Below are 14,216 nucleotides of genomic sequence, written 5' to 3' on the forward strand. Positions count from 1 at the left end.
CCCGAGGCCCGACTCCCTGCACGCTGCCCCGCTGTACGACACCACCCACCTTCCCTCAGCCTCTTCCGGCCCCGCCCCGCAGTTCCCGGCAAGCTCGGCAAGCCCGGCGCACGCGGCTCGGACTGAACTAACTAGGTGGCGGGGTGGGGGAGGGAGAGAGGTGCGCCCTGGGGCCCGAGCCTGGGGGCAAGAGGAAAGAAAAGCCCCCTCCCTTCCCTTCCCTTCCCTTCCCTTCCTTTCCGCGGGCTGGCCGGCGCTCGCTCCGCAGCGTCTGTGTGGCTGGGACCGACGTAGGCGTGTGTGGCCGAGGGGCAGAGCGTCCCCCAGCTGCCGCCGCGCGGTGGTGAGGGCCGGGCGCGAGCGCGGGCTCGATCGGTTCGAAGCAGCTGGGCTGGGCCGGGTAGGCGCCGCTGCCCGTGAGGCGCGTGGGGCGTGTGGCGGCTTCTCCTTGGAGGAAAGCTCCCGCGGCGGCCGAAGTGGCAGCGGAAGACGCCTCGCGGGGAGCGTTGCGGGGAGGGCTAGGGAGGCTCCTTGCCTAGCGGGAGGCGGCGTATCCCCGGCCCTGCTTTGCGCCCTCACGGACTCGAGCTGGGCGCAGAGCGAGCAGCAGTCTTTGGGGGCCGCAGCTTGCGGCGGGGCGGGGGAGCTTTGCGCTCGTATCTTGCAGCGGAGACCCTCCCCTCCATAGGCTTTCTGACCACCCCAGCTAGCAGCACTCCCGCTGTGCTTCGCTGCTGCTGGCGGGTTAGCACGGGAGACTTGGAGATCAACTCTCCTTCCATGTCCTATGAAACCTTGTGGAAAATTGCACAATCCAAAATTTATTCTGCATGTGTTGCATTACTTGAGTTACCATCGTGTGGAAGCAGTTACACAGAAGGAAGCTTCCCTTCTAAGGGAATCTGTAGGTCTTTGTTGGAATGCAGCCTGAGGGTCTCATGCTTCCCCCCCCCCCAAGGGGTTCAGTCCCTGGGCTCCCAGTCCATACCTTACTTCTTACATTGCTGTCCAGTTTCTGTCACTGGAGTCTCTGGGCTCCCCATTCCTCTTCCTGTTTCCCCTACCTTCCCCTACCCTTGTGGGGAGTAGTGGGTGAATTGGGGAATCCTAGTGAGCGTGGTGCAGCAGGAGTGGGGTGGAGATAGAAATTAGATCTGGCCTGTGGAGGTAAGATCTAGCCTGCAATGGAGTCCCTCACAGCTGGTGGGGGAGTTAGGGGCATAAGGGAGATTGTGTCCCAGTAACTCTGTGTCCTTTGTCATGTTCATGCTTTTTGTCATCCTCTGTAGGGGAGCTGTCAGTGTTGCCAGCAGCTTTGGTTTAATGCAGCCCAACTACTGCAGCTGTTGCCTTTCTCACTGCTGATAGCCTTGCGGATGGGGGTGTGTGAAAGGGGACAACTGTAGTAGGAGGGCATTAGAGGTATCTCTTGAGAGTTGGGACTGGTGATAAGATTACCTAAGGGAGTAGAACTGCTGTGATGTGACCCTTACGTTGCCTGTCAGTGGTACACTGGGAGGTATTGTTGGCTTGTGGCAGCAGCCAGGTTCCAAGTGGTGGGTTCACTCCTATTAAAAGGTTGATGACTGTGGCTGTGTGGGGGTGAATAATGAAAAGTCTTTCCCTGGGGCTCTTCTGCCACGCCTTGAAGTGATGGAAGAATAAGAAGTTAATTTCCCAACTGTTGACCCAGGATTCCTTTTACCAGAGACCCCCAAGGATTGACATGGCCCCTCATCTGATTTGGTGTGAAGTGAACTTTAGGGGTTACTAAACCCCTAGGCTTATTACAAGATAATTATCCTTGCGATAAGACCTGGCAAGTGGTTCCTTGGGTCACTGCTGTAACATCCTCGGTGGTACCAGCCTCAGATCCTCTGCTGGGTGTGAGGGATGTTAGTTTCTGGATTCCTTGTTACTCAAAACAAGAATTCCAAGGCTGCTCTTGTCTCCTCAGAGTGGCAACACAAACACACACTGTCTCTTTGTTTGTCCACTACTTTTGTAACTTTCTCATCTCAAACTGTCCAAAATCAAGTTTCTCACCTCGTCTTTTTAGATAAGGTACTCCAATCCTATTCCGTTTTTGGTTTTCTTTCCCTTTAGGGAAACTACTGTACCTGGTTAGCCCACTACCAATCACAGCACTCATTTTTCCCAGTAAAGGCACTCTGTACAATTTAATTGCTTAGATCTAGGAAGGCCTAAAGTTACGCTAAGAGCCTGAGCATAATTCAGTTTGCCCATTACACCAATGAGAGAGAGAGTGTAGTAAATCACCCCAGAAGCAGGATAAAAGTAAATTGGTTTATTAGTGAATTTCCCATGAGCTGAGAGTAAACCTGGCTGTTCTCACGGTGCATGGTTTTCCTTTGCCCTCTGCTGCCATGCAACCAACTCCCCTGAGCCTGTCAGCTTGCCTCCAGTCTCACTCTCTTTCCTTCCTTTGCAGGTATCAGTGGATTTTTCCTCCGTGGGACCTTCTCTCTGCCTGAGGATCAATCTGGTAAGCATCTCCTCTCTCTCTCAACTTTTTCCTCTGCCAGTCGCTGTGGTTACCTTCACCCAGTCAGTTGATCTTATCAGCGTTCTGTTCTAGTGCTGGGTTTGCTGCTCCAGGCTTTCCCTGCTGACTCTCCTCATGCTCTGCCCCAGGGGGGCAAAGAAAAGCCGTCTGCTGTGGACTTTAATAGCCGCTGGCTCTTAATCAGGCAACATTCATCCTGGTGTGATCCCTCTCCCCAACTGGGTCTACTAAGTCCTTGCCCTGTCCCTGACCTGACTCTCCCCTGCACGCACAACTTTGTAGCACCAAAGGAACTGCGCTGTTGCTTGCTCTGTTACAATGACCACTGCTCAAAATGCTGTAGCTTTAATATTGGCGAGCTGTGTAATTTAATTTTTAGAAAAAGGAAGAGAGAAACTTTAAAATTCTAGTGCCACTTTTCTTCTTTTGATATTGGTAATTATAGCTTTATAGTGGTTAGGGTTGGAAGGGACCTAAACAGATCATCAGGTCTGACCCCCTCCTCTGAGCAGGAATGAGTGCGGGGTCATAAAACCCCAGCCAAATATCTGTCCAGCCTCCTCTTGAAGACCCCCAATGTAGGAGAGAGCACCACCTCCCTTGGCAGTCCATTCCAGAGCCTGTCAGTCCTAACTGTAAAGTAATGTCTCCTGATGTCCAGCCTGAACCTTCTCTCTAACAATTTGTGGCCGTTATTCTTAGTAACCCCCTGCGGTGTGCAGGGAAACAGAGCCTCACCCAGTTCCCACCGGTTCCGCCCTGGTGAGTTTGTAAATGGCCACCAGATCCCCTCTTAGCCTTCTCTTTTGGAGGCTGAATAGATTCAGGCCCTTCAGCCTCTCTCCGTAGGGCCTGACCAGCTGCCCCTTGACCATGAGTCAAGTGAGTGGCCCTCTGAACCCTCTCAATGCTAGCCACATCCCTCTTGAAGCGCGGCACCCAGAACTGGGCCCAATACTCCAACTGTGGCCTGACCAGCACCACATAGAGGGGAAGGATCACCTCCCTAGGCCTGCTTGTGATGCATCTGTAGACCTTACTGACTGCTTCCTTGTATTGGTGGCTTATGTTCATCCTGGAGTCAACAATGTCTCCAAGATGCCTTTCTGCCACTGTTTTGACAATAATGGTGTTCCCTAGCTTATAGGTGTGTTGCTGGTTCCTTCTCCCTAGATGCAGTACCTTGCACTTTTCTGCTTTGAATTCCATCCTATTCTCATCTGCCCACCTCTGTAACCTGTCTAGATCTAGCTGGATTCTGCTCCTCCCCTCCAGTGTGCGCACCTCACCCCACATCTTAGTGTTGTCAGTGAATTTGGACAGTGTGCTTTTCACACCCACATCCAGATTGATGATAAAGAGGTTGAACAGTATAGGCCCCAGGAAAGAGCCCTGGGGGGCTCCACTGCCCCCATCCCTCTAGGTCGAAAATGACCCATCTGCTGCCACTCCCTGGGTGTGACCATCCAGCCAATTTTCCACCCATCTGACTGTGTAGGCATCAATGCTGCAGTTGCCTAGTTTTTTTTGAGAGAATTTGGTGGGAAACAGTGTCAAAGGCCTTCTTAAAGTCCAGGAAGACAATGTCTACCTTGACGCCCTTGTCCAGGGACTTGTGACCTGATTATATAAGGAAACAAGGTTAGGCAGGATCTGCCCTCAGTGAACCCATGTTGGTTGCCCCTGAGCATTACCTCCCTTGCTGGGCCCTTGCAGATGAGCTTCTTGATAATTTTCTCAAAGTTCTCCCCAAGCACCGAGGTAAGACTAACTGGCTTATAGTTACCCGGGTCCTCCTTTCTCCCCTTCTTGTAAATGGGGGCCACATTGGCCCGTTTCCAATCCTCTGGTACCTGGCCAGAGCCCCGTGAGTGCTCGTAAAGCTGTGTCAGGGGCCCTGCTATGACCCCTGCCGATTCCCTCAGCACCCTCGGGTGAAGAGCATCTTGACCTACTGATTTGAACACATCCAGCCCCTCCAACAATTCCCTAACTAGGTCATCCCTGATCCTAGGCATGGCAGTGCCTCCCCTGGGTCCTGGTCCTGGTCCTGGTCCCGACTTGGGAATATGGAGGCAAAGAATTCATTAAAGAGGTCAGCTTTTTCGTTAGCTGCAATCACCAGATTGCCAAGCTTGTCCTGTGGGGGCCCCACATTCCCCGTTGCCTTCTTCTTACTCCCGATGTATTTGAAAAAGGACTTTTTGTTATCCCCAATTCTGGTTGCTAGCCCTAGCTCCATCTCAGCCTTGGCCTTCTTAACAGCCTCCCTGCAGGCATGAGCAACAGAGGTGTAATGCTCTTTGGTGATAGCCCCTTGCTTCCACTGTTTGTACACCTCCTTTTTTGCCCTCAGGCATTCCTGAATGCTTTTGCTGAGCCATGGGGGCCTTTTAGCACTCCTGCCCCCCTTGCTGCACTTTGGGACTGACTCCCTTTGAGCTTGGAGGATTGACTCCTTGAGGAACAACCACCTGTCTTGGACTCCCGTCTCATTGAAGCTCTGAGACCCCAACGCCTCTCCTACTTAATCATCTTAGCTCGTTGAAGTTGGCCCTCCTGAAGTCAAGGACTTTTTGCCTTTCTGTTTGCTTTCATCACCCTGCACTAGATAGTGAATTCCAGCAGGCGATGATCACTGTCGCCCAGGTGGTCGAGTACCCTCAGACCCCTCCATCGCCTATGGCAAGGACCAAGTCCAGCAAGGCATTTCCCCTTGTGGGACTGTGCACCTCCTTGGTTAGGTGGAAGTCCTGTATCCCAGCTAGGAACCTACATGAGCAGTTGGACCTGGCCGAGTGAGCTGGCTCACTGCTCCTTCCAGCAGATGTCTGGGTAGTTTAGGTCGCCCATGGCAACCACATCCCTTGACTTTACAGCCTCCGTGAGCTGACCTGAGAATTCCAGGTCCAGCTTGTCCCCCTGGTGAGTCAGTCTGTAGTAGATGCCCACTATCAAGTCCCTTTCCCTATGAGCCCCTTGCATTCTATCCCAGAGCGCCTCAGTTAGCCCCTCTTCTGAACCCATCCTGATCATTGAGGACATGTATTGCTCTGATGTAGAGTGCTACAACCCTTTTTTCCCTGCTCTGTCCCTTCTATACAGCCTGTATCACTCGCTGTCCACTGCCCATTCATGGGTAGAATCCCTCCCACCAGGTTTCCGTCAGCCCTGCTAGGTCTGGGTTTTTGCTAGCTAGGAAAAGGGTGAGTTTCCTTCTGCTTGTTCCCCATGCTTTGAGCACTTGTGTAGAGGCATTTGAGGCCTCCTGTAGGTGCAAAATTTCTCGCATGCCCCTACGCAAGTTAGGTGTAGGGACCTCACCCAGTCTTGAACTTACAACCTTTTATCTAGGCTGTCAGCAGAGAGAAAGCCCTAAGTCACAGAGCCAGCACACCTATTATGATAAAAATAAGCTTTTAAAAATATTAACTGTGTTAACAATTGTTTTTATTTCATTTTATCTAGTAGGATTACATTTAAGAAATGGAGAGCAACATTTATCAAGTTTATGAAGATGAAATTCAATCTTTGGAAAAAGAAGTTGAAACATTAGCTCAGGAGTATGAAAACAATCAACTGGAATCTACACTTTATTCTGATGAGAAGATACTAATGCCAGTGTATGTTTTCATGTTTAATTATGTTTTCTAGGTTTAATTTTATTTTTCTTTTATTAATGTTTCTTCAGCAGTATTCTTTAGTTCACTTGTCTTTTTATGGTTGCCATAAAGTAGGTCTTTGGAGCTGGGTCTGTCTTTTTCTTCTATGACTGAACATTACTTAGCGCAATGGGATCCCAATGCGTAAATAGGACTTGTAGGTACTGAGGGAGAACAATTTAATAGTAGATGAAGAAGCACAAATACTGAGACGTGTACTTGATATTTTAGTGGTGGTCAAAGTGTATCATTAAGCATTTTTGTAATTATGTAATTAAGACAGACAAACCTACATTGTTTTATTTTAAGCAGCTAAAACTCAGCAGCTAGACCAAGACTTAAGCCCCTTGTTTAAGTAGAGTCCAGAGCAAGGGGGAATTTATTTGGAAACTCTCTCTCACATTCCTTTACTGTAAGTTTGCTGAGAGGAAAGAGGTTTGCAGAGAAAAGGGAACCCTTCAGGGTTGAGGAACAGTGAACAGCCCAGCTACAGAGGAGTTTACTAGCGAAGGTCTGCTTGGAAAGATGGGCAGGAAGTGAGAGGCAGCAGTTTGGAAGACCCAGAGAGATAGCTGGAGGACATTGCAATCCCAGAGCCACTCCCACTCCCAGCTCTTCCTCTGCTTGCATCTGTGAGGTGTCTGTCCAGTCAGGACCACGCACTATTGAGGCTTTCACCCAGATCCTGGTTTGGTGTTGTACAGACTGAGGTTTGCAGGTTCCTTTCAGTGTCAGCCTAGTGGGGGAGTGCCTGTGATGTGAGTGGTGCCTTCTGGTGATCTCCCTCAGGGAGAAGGCAAGAGAGCTAGAGGAGGTGATAGCAAGGCTCTGAAGCATCCTCCACCATAAGGACTTAGTCCTAGGAGGTTTGCTACTTGCTTGGAGCCTAGATCAGAGAGATATCACAGAAGGATTACTGAGACCTGTTCGATCCTCTTGACTACTGCCTCATGCTATTCATCCATGTGGGCACTAATGATGCTGTCTGGGGTGACTGTGAGCAGATTAAGAGTGATGACAGGGCTCTTGGTGCAAGGATGAAGGGTATGGGGGCACAGGTGGTGTTCTCGATCCTTGTAGTCAAGGGCAATGGCCTGGGCAGAAGTGGGTGCATTGTGCAAATAAATACATGGTTGCACAGGTGGTGTTGCCAGCAGGGTTTGATTTCTTTGACCATGAAGAATTGCTAGGAAGAGATGGGATCCACTTGATGAAGAGAAGGAAGAGCATTCTTGCTGACAGGCTTGCTAACCTAGTGAAGAGGGCTTTAACCTAGGTCTGCCAGGAGATGGAGACCAAAGCCCTGCAGTAAGTGTGGAAGCGGGAGACCTGGAGGAAGCACAAGGAAGAGGAGGCAGAGGGGAAGACCTTCTCATTCTTCCTGATAAAGGGCAATTGGCTAGTTACCTCTGGTGTCTGTACATGAACTCACAGAGCCTGGGAAAAGAGCAGTAAGAATGAAGTCCTTGCACAGTCAGGGAACTATAACATGATTGGAATAACAGAGACTTGGTGGGATAGCTCGCATTACTGGAGCACTCATGGATGGGTACAAACTGTTCAGTCAGGAAGGAGAGAATAGGAGGAGGAGTTGCACTGTATGTAAAATAGCTTTATGATTGCTCAGAGCTCCAGTATGAAACTGGAAATAGGCCTGTTGAAAGTCTCTGAGTTCACGGTCAGAGGGGAGAGCAACAAGGATGATATTGTGATGGGGGTCTGCTATAGACCACCAGACCAGGAGGATGAAGTGGATGAGACTCTCTAACCAACTGGTTAGAGAGTCACACCCAGAGAGTGGTAGTGGATGGGTCCTTCTTGACCTGGAAGGACGTGGGAAGTGGGGTCCCACAGGGCTCGGTCCTTGGGCTCGCCCTGTTCAATATCTTCATCAGTGATTTGGATGAGGGGGTGCAAAGCACCCTGTTCAAGTTTGCTGATGACACTAAGATGTGGGGGGATGTGGGCACATTAGAGGGGAGCAACAGGCTACAGTTGGACCTAGACAGGTTACAAGGATGGGCGGAGGAGAACAGGATGGGGTTTAACACAGACAAGTGTAAGGTGATGCACCTGGGGAGGAACAATCGGCACCATACATACAGGCTGGGGAACTCCCCTCTTGTCAGCACGGAGGTGGAAAAGGATCTGGGAGTCATTATTGACTCCAAGATGAACATGAGTCGGCAATGTGGGGAGGCGGCTAGGAAGGCCAACTGCACCTTGTCGTGCATCCACAGATGCATCTCGAGCAGGTCCAAGGAGGTGATCCTCCCCCTCTATGCGGCACTGGTCAGGCCGCAGCTGGAGTACTGCGTCCAGTTCTGGGCGCCGCACTTTAAGAGGGATGTGGACAGCATCGAGAGGGTCCAGAGGAGGGCCACTCGTATGATCAAGGGACAGCAGGGTAGGTCCTATGAGGAAAGGTTGCGGGACCTGAACCTGTTCAGCCTTCAAAAGAGAAGGCTGAGGGGGGATCTTGTGGCCTGTTATAAACTGGTTAGGGGGGATCAGCAGGCGCTGGGGGAGTCCCTGTTCCCCCGAGCGCCGCAAGGAGTGACCAGGAACAACGGTCACAAGCTGGCGGAGGGAAGGTTTAAGTTGGACATCAGGAGGCGCTACTTCACGGTCAGGGCGGCTAGGGTCTGGAACCAGCTTCCAAGTGAGGTGGTGCAGGCTCCCACCCTGGGGGTTTTTAAGAGGAGGTTGGATGACCACCTTACTGGGGTCATTTGACCCCAGTGCTCTTCCTGCCATGGCAGGGGGTCGGACTAGATGATCTGCTCAGGTCCCTTCTGACCCTAGAAACTATGAAACTATGAAACTTTCTTCAAACAGCTAGCAGAAGTTTGCTGATCACAGGCTGTGGTTCTCATAGGGGACTTCAGTCATCCTGACATCTGCTGGGAGGGCAATACAGCAGTGCACAGGCAATCCAGGAAGTTTTTGGAGAGTGTTGGGGATAACTTCCTGGTACAAGTGTTGGAGAGGCCAACTAGGGGTCATGCTCTTTTTTACCTGATGCTCACAAACAGGGAAGAACTGGTGGGTAATGCAGAAGTGGATAGCAACTTGGGCAGCAGTGGCCACAAGGTGATTGAGTTCAGGATCTTGAGGAAAGAAAGGAAGAAGAGCAGCAGAGTAAGGACCCTGGACTTCAGAAAAAGAGACTTTGACCCTCCCCTGGGGAACTGATGACCAGGATCCGCTGGGAGGCCAATCTGAGGGGGAAAAGAATCCAGGATATCTGGTTGCATTTTAAAGAAACTTCACTGAGGGCAGAGGAACAAATCACTCTGATGTTCAGGAAGACTAGAAAGTGTGACAGAAGACCAGCTTGGCTTATCAGGGAACTCCTCAGTGAGCTAAAATACAAAAATGAAGCTTACAAGAAGTGGAAACTTGGACAACAACTGAGGAGGAGTACAAGAGCATTGCTTGGGCATGCAGGGATGAAATCAGGGAGGCCAAAGTGCAATTGGAGTTAGAGCTAGCAAGGTCTGTGAAGGGTAACAAGGGTTTCTACAAGTGTGTCAGCAACAAAAGAAAGGTCAGGGAAAGTGTGGGTCCCTTCCTGGATGGGGGAGGCAACCTAATGACAGATGATAAGGAAAAGGCTGACGTACTCAATGCCTTTTTTACCTCAGTCTTCACAGGCAAGGTCAGCTCCCAAACTACTTTACCTGACAGCATAGTTTGGGGAGGAGATGAGCAGCCAGCATTGGTTAAAAAAGAGGTTAGGGACTATTTAGAAAAGCTGGACTTGTCCATGGGGCTGGACACAACTCATCTGAAGTTGCTGTGAGGGATTTTTCTGATGTGATTGCAGATCTGCTGGCCATTATCTTTGAAAACTCATGGAGATTGGGAGAGGTCACGGATGATTGGAAAAGGGCAAATATAGTCCCCATTTTTAAAGGAGGGAAGGAGGAGGATCCAGGGAACTACAGACCAGTCAGCCTCAGCTCAGTCCCTGGAAAAATCATGGAGCAGGTCCTCAAGGAATACATTTCTAAGCACTTGGAGGAGAAGCAAGTGATCAGGAACAGTCAGTATGATTCACCAAGGGAAGTCATACCTGACTAACCTGATTGCTTTCTATGATGAGATGACTGTCTTTGTTGATGTGGGGAAAGCAGTGGACATGTTATACCTAGACTTTGGTAAGGCTTTTGACATGGTCTCCCACAGCATTTTTGTAAGAAAGCTGAGGAAATATGGGTTGAATGAATGGACTGGAAGGTGGGGAGAGAGCTGGCTGGATTGTTGAGCTCAATGGGTAGTGATAAATGGCTCAAGATCTAGTTGGCAGCCGGTATTGAGTGGAGTACCGTAGGGGTTGGCCATGGGGCTGGTTTGATTCAATATCTTCATTAATGATCTGGAAGATGGGATGGATTGCACTCTCAGCAAGTTTGTGGATGACACCAAGCTGGAGAAGTGGTAGATATGCTGGGGGGTAGGGCTAAGATTCAGAGTGACCTTGACACAACTGGAGGATTGCATCAAAAGACATCTCATGGGGTTCAATAAGGACAAGTGCAAAGTCCTGTACTTAGGCTGGGGAAATCCCATGCTCTGCTACAGGCTTGGGACCAGCTGGTTAAACAGCAGCTCTGCAGAAAAAAGACCTGGGGGTTGCAGTGAACCAAAAGCCATTGAATGTGAGTCAACAGTGTGACCTTGCTGCCAAGAAAGCTAATGGCATACTGGGCTGTATTAGTAGAAGTGTTGCCAGCAGATTGAGGGAAGTAATTATTCCCCTCTATTCTGCACTGAGGTCACATATGGAGTATGGTTTACAGTTTTGGGTCCTCCTTTTCACATACAGAAAGGATGTGGACAAGTTGGAGAGAGTCCAGCAGAGGGGCAATGAAAATGGTTTGGGGGCTGCTGCACATGACTTGTGGGGAGAGGCTAAAGGAACGGCTTATTTAGTCTGGAGAAGAGAAGACTGATTTGATAACAGCCTTTAACTACCTGAAGGGTAGTTCTGAAGGGGATGGAGCTAGACAGTTCTTGGTGGTGGCAGATGACAGAACAAGGATCAATGGTCTCAAGTTGGAGCAAGGGAAATTTAGGTTGAATTTAGGGAAAAAACTTTTTGCTAGGTAGGTGGTGAAGCCCTGGAATAAGTTACCTATAGGGGTGGTGGAATCTCCATCTTTGGAGGCTTTTAAAGCCCAGCTTGACAAAGCTTTGACTAGAGTGATATAGTTTGGGGTGGTCCTAGTTTGAGCAGGGGGCTGAACTAGATGACCTCCTGAGGTCCCTTCTAACCATAATTTTTTATGATTTTTACAGTGTGACCAGTAGGCATTCTATAGCTGGGAAGTGCAGCCTGCCAAAGCTACAATTTGCATTGTGCTTTACTATGTGTAATATTTTAGTAAGTACACTTTCTAGAGACGAAATGGATCAAATTATCATAAGAAAAATCTCAAGACTTATTTTATTTTTGCTGGCAATGCATATAGTTTCAGTAACTGATAAAGACTTGCATAAGGAAACATGACAGGGAACAACATGCAGTATTTACATAGAATAAGATTGCTTTCTCATTTATATTAGTATGGTCTAAATTCGTGGTTCTTAATTGGGGTACTGCAAGACCTATTTAGGGATGTTGCAGCATGAGCACTGCTGCCACCACCTGGTGGAACTGCACTGCATACCTCCTGGAGGGCCAGATAGGGAAATAGCTATGGTAGGATGCCCACTTGTTGCACAGTCCTTTCTGGTCTGACCCCACACATTCTTCTTGGAAACAGAGGAGTGCCATACAGGTGCAACTCTTCCATGGGTCTCTGTTTCTGGGGGATACCATGTGGGGTCAGACTGGGAAGATCTATGGCAAGAATTAGGTATTCATGCCATAGATGCTTCCCCATCTTGTTCTGCAGGAGACATGTGGTGCACTTCCACCTGGCTGCAGTGGTGGCAGTTCCCCAGTTGAGAGCCATTATCTTAAGAAGAGAAGAGTTCATGGATATGTTAATAGAGCACATGGGATTTGTATGCTTATGTATTAAAAAGAAAAGTCAGCATTTATTATGGCAAGCCTTGTTCCCACTCAGACACTATGTCATTTTAAGCAATTCACAGTCTCTTTTCTGTAAATCAAAGGAATGAAAGTTTTTATATAAGCAAGGATAAATCAGGTCAATTTTGATTGAATTCAGTATTTTTCCTTTGTTGCAAGGAGAATCATTTTATTCATAGCAAGGAGTCTCACAAAGAAGAAAAGTAACATACCACATTATTTTTTGTTGTCTAGGATGTGTTCTTATCTCAGTTAATGTGGTGTAAATCAGGAGTTATTCTATTGCAACTAATTGAGAATTTCTTGTGTAAATGACAGAGAAATCAAATCTGTCTTGTGTGTTGTAGGAAAAGGAAAAGGTTAAGAATCCAATAAATTCCTTATTGAATAAGGACTTTCTGCTTTAGCTGTGGCAGTACAACAGTGGTTCTTAACCAGAGTGTCACCAAATTAAAAACAGTAGAGGAATGCCCTGACTCTAAAAAGGTTGAGAACCACTGGTCTGAATAGAGTTTAATTGATCTCATTTTAAAAGTCTGCATTACTGTTCTGCAGTATCTACTCAGTTTTCATTGCGTTTACTGGGGTTATTTTTAGTGCTTTTGGGGGTGGGCTCTGTTTTGTTGTGGGTGTGTGTGTCTTTAAAATTCTGTTGGCGTGAAAAGACCATGAGTTTTTGTACCTCTGTATTTTCTTTCTCTTTATTAGGCCATTTCCAGAATTGCACATTCACTCTGTTATTCATATTATGACCTTAGTGTCAGTCCCTTTGCCAATACTGTTTTTCCCCACTCTTAGTGCTAACATCTTGAAATAGGATTGATTTTTTTTTTTTTTTTAAGGAGCAATGCAACCCTTCACAAAAATCGCTAGGTTTTGTTGTACATGTTATTTCATTTAAGGAAATTGAATGTATTGTCACTTAATGGCTAAGGCACTGATCCTGCAAAAAGTATTCAGTTTCATTCACATACAGTGCAGCTGTTTAGCACATCGGAAATTTAAAATTAATTTCTGAAAATGTTTATATGCCTACATATTAGAAAATGGCAAGACTCCTTTTTACATCTTGTAAATGCATCTTTTCAATTCTAGAAAGCCATTCCAAAGAGAATCTCATGAGGAATATGAAGAGCCTGAATTTTCACCAGACCTGAAAGCTTGGTTTAACAGTTTAGAATCTGATCTTTCCTTTTTAATGAAATTTACTGGCATTTGCCCTGAAAATTGCTCCAGGAAAACACTGGAAAAAAGTAAGTATCTGTGTGTTGCTGACACTATTATGGGCATTTCATTGTAGCTTTTGTTTTCAGTTATAGGCTGTAATGCAGCATTCAATAGTAACAGAAAGAATGCTATACTCTGAAATGCTAAACATTAACACACCAGTTGCTGGTAAAAGTATTATGATTTTGTGATGTTTATTCATGCTGCCAAATTGTCTTTGGTTCACGCTTAACAAAATTATAAATTTATAATATGAGAGGCAGGCAAGGATTTCTTAGGGTGATATCTTTTACCTAAAGTCACACCTGACCTGATGAAGAATGTCTTATTCAAAAGCTTGTCTGATCCTATCCCAGCTATTCAGTTGATCCAATAAAAGATATCACCTTTAGAAATCCTTGTCTCATAATTTCTGGACCATCGTGGCTACAACATTACTTTAACACAAGGGTGGGCAATTTTTTGGGCATGGGGGCCACATAGGGAGTTTTGTTGAGTTTTTGAGGGCCAGGCAGCACGCACAACTCCCTGCTGCAGAAACTCACTAAAACTCTTGATGTGGCTGTGGGTGGGCGGGAAGTGGTGTTCAGGAGTGAGACAGGCGGGTAAGGCTGGAATCATGTGGCGGGGTCACAGAGTGGCTTCTGCCTTGTGTGGGAAGGTGAGGTGTTTGTGGTTGGCTGGGACAAGTGCGTATGTGTGTGCGTTTAGGGGGGTGCTGCCTGGGTGCTTGGTCCCAGGAACTGGTTAGGGTGAG

The 14,216-nt window shown here is 47.9% G+C and overlaps 1 protein-coding gene across 3 annotated transcripts in view; it reads left to right on the forward strand.

The window, feature by feature from the left end:
- The first annotated feature begins 163 nt into the window (after positions 1–163).
- CENPP (centromere protein P) overlaps positions 164–14,216 on the forward strand; it is a 484,341-nt gene continuing 470,288 nt past the window's right edge. Inside the window, exons 1-4 of one of the 3 annotated variants that reach the window (XM_019505123.1) lie at positions 164–186; positions 2,453–2,506; positions 5,996–6,150; positions 13,328–13,485. In XM_019505123.1, coding sequence (XP_019360668.1) covers positions 6,014–6,150; positions 13,328–13,485 — 295 coding nt within the window. In that variant the 5' untranslated portion in view covers positions 164–186; positions 2,453–2,506; positions 5,996–6,013. Of the gene's footprint in view, positions 187–292; positions 344–2,443; positions 2,507–5,995; positions 6,151–13,327; positions 13,486–14,216 lie in introns of those variants that run through there. The other 2 variants (XM_019505124.1, XM_019505125.1) reach the window with 2 other exon arrangements.

This window comes from Gavialis gangeticus, unplaced genomic scaffold, assembly GCF_001723915.1.
Source record: "Gavialis gangeticus isolate Ggan-Ray unplaced genomic scaffold, GavGan_comp1, whole genome shotgun sequence".
Classification (NCBI taxonomy): Eukaryota; Metazoa; Chordata; order Crocodylia; family Gavialidae; genus Gavialis; species Gavialis gangeticus.